The sequence below is a fragment of the Nematolebias whitei genome, chromosome 3 (assembly GCF_014905685.2).
Source record: "Nematolebias whitei isolate Nwh7 chromosome 3, NemWhi1, whole genome shotgun sequence".
Classification (NCBI taxonomy): domain Eukaryota; kingdom Metazoa; phylum Chordata; class Actinopteri; order Cyprinodontiformes; family Rivulidae; genus Nematolebias; species Nematolebias whitei.
Genome location: NC_056500.1, coordinates 2,018,705 through 2,026,093, shown reverse-complemented (window position 1 = coordinate 2,026,093; position 7,389 = coordinate 2,018,705). Strand labels below are relative to the sequence as shown.

The 7,389-nt window shown below is 43.2% G+C and overlaps 1 protein-coding gene across 1 annotated transcript in view; it reads right to left on the bottom strand.

Moving 5' to 3' along the window:
• Positions 1 to 3,449: 3,449 nt before the first annotated feature.
• Positions 3,450 to 7,389, bottom strand: part of grin3bb (glutamate receptor, ionotropic, N-methyl-D-aspartate 3Bb) — a 41,760-nt gene continuing 37,820 nt past the window's right edge. Inside the window, exons 5-10 of the mRNA XM_037697765.1 lie at positions 7,186 to 7,301; positions 4,995 to 5,146; positions 4,583 to 4,747; positions 4,444 to 4,511; positions 3,852 to 4,371; positions 3,450 to 3,773 (exon numbers count right to left, since the gene is read on the bottom strand). Coding sequence (XP_037553693.1) covers positions 3,450 to 3,773; positions 3,852 to 4,371; positions 4,444 to 4,511; positions 4,583 to 4,747; positions 4,995 to 5,146; positions 7,186 to 7,301 — 1,345 coding nt within the window. The remainder of the gene's footprint in view (positions 3,774 to 3,851; positions 4,372 to 4,443; positions 4,512 to 4,582; positions 4,748 to 4,994; positions 5,147 to 7,185; positions 7,302 to 7,389) is intronic.

The following is a 7,389-nucleotide window of genomic DNA, read 5'->3' as shown; positions in this document are numbered from 1 at the left end:
CATGTTGCTGCTGATTTGTTTCATGTTGCTGCTGATTTGTTTCATGTTGCTGCTGATCTGTTTCATGATGCTGCTGATCTGTTTCATGATGCTGCTGATCTGTTTCATGTTGCTGCTGATCTGTTTCATGTTGATGTGTTCATTTGTGCTCCTCTGCTCACACAGACTCATGTTCGTGCTGCTGTTCGGCTTTTTTTTTTTTATGCTGTTAGTGCTTAGTGTATATTAGTTAACATTTTTCTTAGTTCATATCTTAGATCTTATCACTGTTTTTCTTTTACATTTGAATACTTTGTTGGATGTAACTGGGACCCGGTGTACACATTCCACCACATGTACCACATGTGATGTGAATGACAAATAAAGAATCTTGAATCTTAACGATCTGCACATTTTCCAAAACTGGATTTCTAACTGGTCCCCGTTATTTTGAGGATTCTCCGCAGGATTCAGAGACCTGATGTCATCCTCGATGCTCGATGGGATCCTGAATGCAGCAAAACCGAGGCACTGAGCATTTACACACTTCACAAAGACAAGAACCAGGCTCTGGTGGACTTTGTTCTGAGGAAGAGACAGGAAGCAAAGCCCTCAGCCAATCAGAGCCGTTCATGCTGGAGGAGCTGAAGATGATCATACCAAGAACAAGGTTTGTAGTTTTGGAGTCAAATTGTGATGTCAGAATGATGTCATCATATTTTTTAATACAAACCGGATTCCACAAAAGTTGGGACACTAAACAAGCTGTGAATAAAAACTGAATGCAATGATGTGGAGATGGCAAATGTCAATATTTTATTCGTAATATAACATAGATGACAGATCACAAGTTTAATCTGAGTAAATGTAACATTTTAAAGGAAAAATATGTTGATTCAAAATTTCACAGTGTCAACAAATCCCAAAAAAGTTGGGACAAGTAGCAATAAGTGGCTGGAAAAAGGAAATTGAGCATATAACGAACAGCTGGAAGACCAATTAACACTAATTAGGTCAACTGACAACATGATTGGTATAAAAAGAGCTTCTCAGAGTGTCAGTGTCTCTCAGAAGCCAAGATGGTAAGAGGATCACCAATTCCACCATTGTTGCACAGAAAGATAGTGCAGCAATACCAGAATGGTGTTACCCTGCGTAAAATAGCAAAGACTTTTAAGTTATCATCATCAACCGTGCATAACATCATCAAAAGATTCAGAGAATCTGGAACAATCGCTGTGCGTAAGGGTCAAGGCCGTAAAACTCTACTGGATGCTCGTGATCTTCGGGCCCTTAAACGTCACTGCACCTCAAACAGGAATGCCACTGTCAAGGAAATAACAGAATGGGCTCAGGAATACTTCCAGAAAGCATTGTCAGTGAACACAATCCACCATGCCATCTGTCGTTGCCAGCTGAAACTCTACAGTGCAAAGAGGAAGCCATTTCTAAGCAAGCTCCACAAGCTCAGACGTTTGCACTGAGCCAGGGGTCATTTAAAATGGAGTGTGGCAAAATGGAAGACTGTTCTGTGGTCAGATGAGTCACGATTTGAAGTTCTTTATGGAACACTGGGACGCCATGTCATCCGGACCAGAGAGGACAAGGATAGCCCAAGTTGTTATCAATGCTCCGTTCAGAAGCCTGCATCACTGATGGTATGGGGTTGCATGAGCGCTTGTGGCATGGGCAGCTTGCATGTCTGGAAAGGCACCATTAATGCAGAGAACTATGTTCAGGTTCTAGAACAACATGTGCTCCCATCTAGACGTCATCTCTTTCAGGGAAGACCCTGCATTTTTCAACACCATAATGCCAGACCACATTCTGCAGCAGTCACAACATCATGGCTACGTAGGAGAAGGATCCAGGTACTGAAATGTCCAGCCTGCAGTCCAGATCTTTCACCTATAGAGAACATTTGGCGCATCATGAAGAGGAAGGTGCCACAAAGAAGGCCCAAGATGATTGAACAGTTAGAGGCCTGTATTAGACATGAATGGGAGAGCATTCCTATTTTTAAACTGGAGAAACTGGTCTCCTCTGTCCCCAGACGTCTGTTGAGTGTTGGAAGAAGAAGGGGGGATGCCACACAGTGGGAAAAATGGACTTGTCCCAACTTTTTTGTGATTTGTTGACGCCATGAAATTTGGAAAAAACAGATTTTTCCCTTAAAATGATACATTCTCTCAGTTTAAACTTTTGATCTGTGATTTGTGTTCTATTCTGAATAAAATATTAGATGTTGGCACCTCCACATCATTGCATTCAGTTTTTATTCACAATTTGTTTAGTGTCACAACTTTTTTGGAATCCGGTTTGTACTTTAAACTTTTTGATGAACTACATCCATTTATTTAAAAATAGCATAATTAATCAAAGTTTTAATAGCATCTCTGCGTCATGCTTTAAACACGAGCTCATAATAAAGGAAATGATGACTCTGTTCCCTCGAGTTGCCTTTTTTGCTGAACAACCAAAAGAAACTTGCTCCTGTTGCGTTCACTGTCATGTTTGTCAGAGTGCTGCCTTCAGGAACTCCTGTTTCTGTAGCCACAGAGCTTAAAGATGTTTCTCCTCCTTCATCTTGATGGCAGGTGCCATTTTAACAACTATGAATGAGAAACTGAAGATCAGAGCTTCAAGTACAACAAATCATAAAAATCAACCAAAGAATCAAACACAGATTTTATTTAGACAAAATGTCACTCAGAGTTCTTCACTAAATTAACCAACGATATAAAATATGTAAAATAAAATTCTGACAACCTAAAGATTTATTTTAATTTTGCATATTTAAATATTTAGCACAATATGAAAATACACTTGACATGTTCAGTCTGATATTCATCAAGGTTCCTGACTGGTGTTCCTCAGGGATCATGTCTAGTGTTCCTAAGTGTTTATGTCTGGTGTCCTTCAGTGTCTCACCTGATGCGTTTTGGGCTTGAAATTGGCGTTCCTCAGGTTTGTGTCTGATGTTCTTCAGGGTTTGTTCCTGGTGATCTTTGGGGTATGTGTTTGGTGTTCCTCAGGGTGTGTTTTTGTACACAGTTCTTCCAAACATGTTACCATCTGACTTAAATAAAATTTGTTTTTAAAATTAATCCACAAAAGTTCATTAAGTGTCCATCAATTCTGGGGCTGTAATCAGTATGTTTATTAGTTTTGTTCATTAATACTGATATTCTTGAATTAAAAAAATAAATCTAGTTTTAAATACGAAAATTAGGATACAATATTACAGTGAGATAGTGGTAATAAAATGTAAGTTCCTCCCTGTTTGTAAGATACAGAGTGATCAGAATTACTGCATACCCTACTGCAGCAAATCTGAACTATCTGTAAATGTATATTTAAAAATAAATGAAAACAAAGAACCAGTAATACTGGTGTCTGTTTCTAACGTTATATTTCTCTCCTCTACTAAATAAATCCCTGTGTGAGGTCATGTGACTACTGCAAGGACGTCACCTTCTCTGATTGGCCAATTTGCTGCGGAGAGGCGGGACTTTGGACAGGACTTTGTGCGGTGGATTTGTCATGGTTGTCACACTCTTCTTGTTGGGAGAGAGGGCTGGTGGAGCACTGACGGGGGCTGGTGGTGCAGTGACAGTAGGTAAGACTGTGGGCAGGTTGTCTTTTGTTGTCATGGTAACCGGAGGGGGACTGTTGTTTACCATGCCAACAGGTTTTGCCAGAGTAGTCTGGATCTCTGCTCTCCGAGCCAAAGCCACCCTCAACTTCTCCCTCATTTGCTCGATTTGTTCCTGCAGCTCCTGCAGCTCCCCTGGCTTGGGTGGGGCCGGGGTGGGAGGGGCTAATGATACAGGGGCAGTGGTTATTGCTGCAGTGGTAGGGGCTACATAAACAGTAGGTGGGGTTTTAGACACAGGGGGAGGGGCTTTAGACACAGTGAGGGGAGCTTCAGACACAGGATGAGGGGCTTTAGACACAGGGGGAGGGGCTTTAGACACAGGGGGAGGGGCTTTAGACATAGTGGGTGGGGCTTTAGACACAGGGGGAGGGGCGCTGGGTCGAGCAGAGGAAGAGGTGGTGCGTGAAAGCACCAGGCTGGCAAAGGAAGCAGCTGGTCCTCCGTTCTCATACAAGCTGTTGATCTCCCCCACTCTTGGCTTGGCTGACTCACTGCTGTTGCTCTTAGCCCCGGCCCCCTTAGTATCAGAAGATGCAAGGCGTGCGAGCAGGCGGCGAGTGTTGAGGGTTTCCAGGCTGAACTGAACACGTCTGAAGTCTCGAGCCTCTATGGTGGCAGCAGGTGCATCTTTGCTGCTGATGTTCCCCTGGGCTGAGGCTCCAGACGTCGGGGCCTTTGGGGGACCCAGTGGACCAGGAGGTCCTGGAGAAGTTTGGGTTTTCTGCAGGTTGCAGCTGAACAGTGAAACAGAAGTTTAGTTAGTGAGTTTTTATTCATGTTTATAAAGTGACTTCAAACTGACTCACCTTTTCTCTTTTTCAGCTCGCTGCCTCTTTACATCTTCATACGTCATGTTCAGAGCTCGATGAATTTTCTGTCAGACAGAAACATTTTTACTTCAGCTGCAGGTTTGACTTGTAAACACAGAGCTGGCAGGAGTTTCACCTGTGAGGTGTGCAACCAATATTTCAGGTTCTGTCGGCGGCGGATGTGTGGCAGGACGAGTCGATAAAAACCATGTTCACCTGCGAGGGTCAGCAAAGCCCCGCCCACTCCAATGCACAACAACAGAAAGAGTCCTGAGAAGTGACTGATGCCCATCTGAAGAGTCTGAAAGAGACCCAGTAAAAAAATGCTGTGTGTATCTCCGGTGCCTGTAGAGGGCATGTTGTGTTCAGGTGTTTCTGGTTCCTCTGAGACCGTTCAGAGTCTCACTGGACCGGATCTCAGATTAACATTACTGTTTGGGTCAGATTTAAACCATAACCTGGTTTGGGTTAGTGTCAGGACTAACCCTAACCTGGTCATGGTTTGGGTCAGGACTAAGTTGTGGTTAAATCAGCGTGATAAGACTGACCTCTGTGACAGCAAACACTCGGTTCCCACACGGAACCACTTTGTACCACTTGTCGTGCAGCAGGTCCATGTACCCGTCTGATTTGTATCTGCTGATGAACTCTGAGATGTTGGAGCTCAGAGGGGAGCCCTGAGGAAGGCCGATACCGTAACCTGTAGACAAGACAAGAAACAGGAAGTCCACTGCATCACACGACCATTTAAGGAGTTCAGGCTCGCTGCAGACCTGTACAGATCAACAAACTAACATCCATCCATCCATCCATCCATTTTCTTTACCCGCTTATTCCATTTTGGGTCACGGGGTCGCTGGTGCCCATGTCCAGCAATCACTGTGCGAGGGGCGGGGGACACCCTGGACGGGTCGCAAGTCCATCACAGGGACACATAGAGACAAACGAGACAAACAACCATTCACTCTCTCTCTCTCACCTAGGGACAATTTAGAGTTACCAATCAGCCTAACATGCATGTTTTTGGTCTGTGGGAGGAAACTGGAGCACCCGGAGAAAACCCACGCATGCACGGAGAGAACATGCAAACTCCACCCAGAAAGGCCCCTGGACCGGGGTTTGAACCAGGGACCTGCTCGCTGAGAGGCAGCAGCTCTACCAGTTGTGCCACCGTGCTGCCAACAAACTAACAACAAATGGAAAATAAAAATCAAGTTTCTGGATAACGTATGCTAACTGTGCAGAATCTATCATTTGTATTTATTTATTTATAATTTTATAACTCCAGTTATTTTTTCAAACGAGCCTGAATTTATTGTGGGTTTTCTCTGATCCACACAGGGTCAAATTTATTCATACAGCTCAAACATATCCATAACCCCACATTAATATTTGATGAAATGTCCTTTAATCGGTGTCTCCTGGACCTCAGCTGGTTTGTCTCCAACAAAATTCTGGCAGAATTCTGGCTGATATTTGTCCGTACTTCTTTCAGGTAAATCAGCTCGTGTCAGACCCAGCTTTTAATCAGAATCCACGAGGTTTCAATTGGTCTGAAGTCCTGGCTTTGAGAAGGCAGCCCCAGAGGCCTGACTGGTCCAGTCAGAAACCAGTTTTGATGTGTGCTTGTCCTGTTGGACCCAACTGTGTCAAGGTTTCAACTGTCCAGCAGGTGAGGTGAAGTCCAAGAATCTGGAAATAGTCCTTCTTAATGTATACCACAGGATGATGATACCACTACCGTGCTTCACAGTTGGAACAGTGTTCTCTAAGATCTAAACGCCTCACCTTGTCTCCTCCCAACATCTTTCTCATTGTTGTGTCCAAACACCTTAATTTTTGTCTCATCTGACCATCAAAACTTTCTCCAGAAGATTCCAAAAAAGTTCAATCTGGTCCTTTTGGATTTTTCTACCTGGATGATTGAGCATGAATCAGGATATTTCTCCTGAAGACATTTGTCTTGTCATGCAGACAGCTGCAGGTTTCAGTCCAGCTTGAAGGTCTTCATGGTCCTCAGTCTGTGGTGATGTAAAACTGGTGGACAGGGAAAATGTGTTCCAGCAGGTTCCAGTTCATGGCAGATTTGAGCCTTGGTGGTTCCTGGGTTGTTCCTGAACCTACACAGAGGATCTGTGTTTTGAACCTGTATGCTCCACACTGGTTTATCATCATATTTATTATCTGCATCGTTTTTATGTCTATATTCTGATTTACCTCATTTTGTATTTTGCTTTGTGTGTTGTCTGTTGTTCTGTCTGTACAGCACTTTGGTTGGCCTTGTCGCTGTTTTAAGTGCTCTATAAATAAAAAGGTATGGTATGGTAAATGAGGAGGGCAGAAGAGTGTTGGTAAATCCAATGTGCTGTCAAACAAGGCCTTTTGATGCTGGCACAAAGAAATTGAAGCTGCAGTCAGTCATGATCACCAACAGGAAGATAACAGGCGTTGGCATTGTCAAAATGAAAGACCCTCTAGATAAGGACTGCTTATTTTAAAAACTCGTTGAAGTTATATTATGTCAAATCACTCTACTGAATAAAAATAACTGTACAAATGAATATTAAAAGAATTGAAATTTTTTTGACGTTCATGTTAAGTGGAAAGACACTTCCAAAAATCTGATTGCATTACAATTTAGGATATTAAGACACGTGTTAAAACCTTATAGTGACCACGTTGCTTCTGGGATTGGACTGTCCAGGAAATCTACCGAACAAAACCAAAACGAACGCTCACCTTCGATGGCAAATGGTTTCCCAACAGTTGCCAGCTTACAGTCAGCGTCAATAGAAACTTCATAATCCAGGAGGGCTTTGTCCATGATGAAGGCATCGAGCTGAGGAGGATCTGTCCTTCAACACACAGCAAACAGGTAACTACAGCAACTAAAGTCCTTCAATACACAGCAAACAGGTAACTACAGCAACTAAAGTCCTTCAA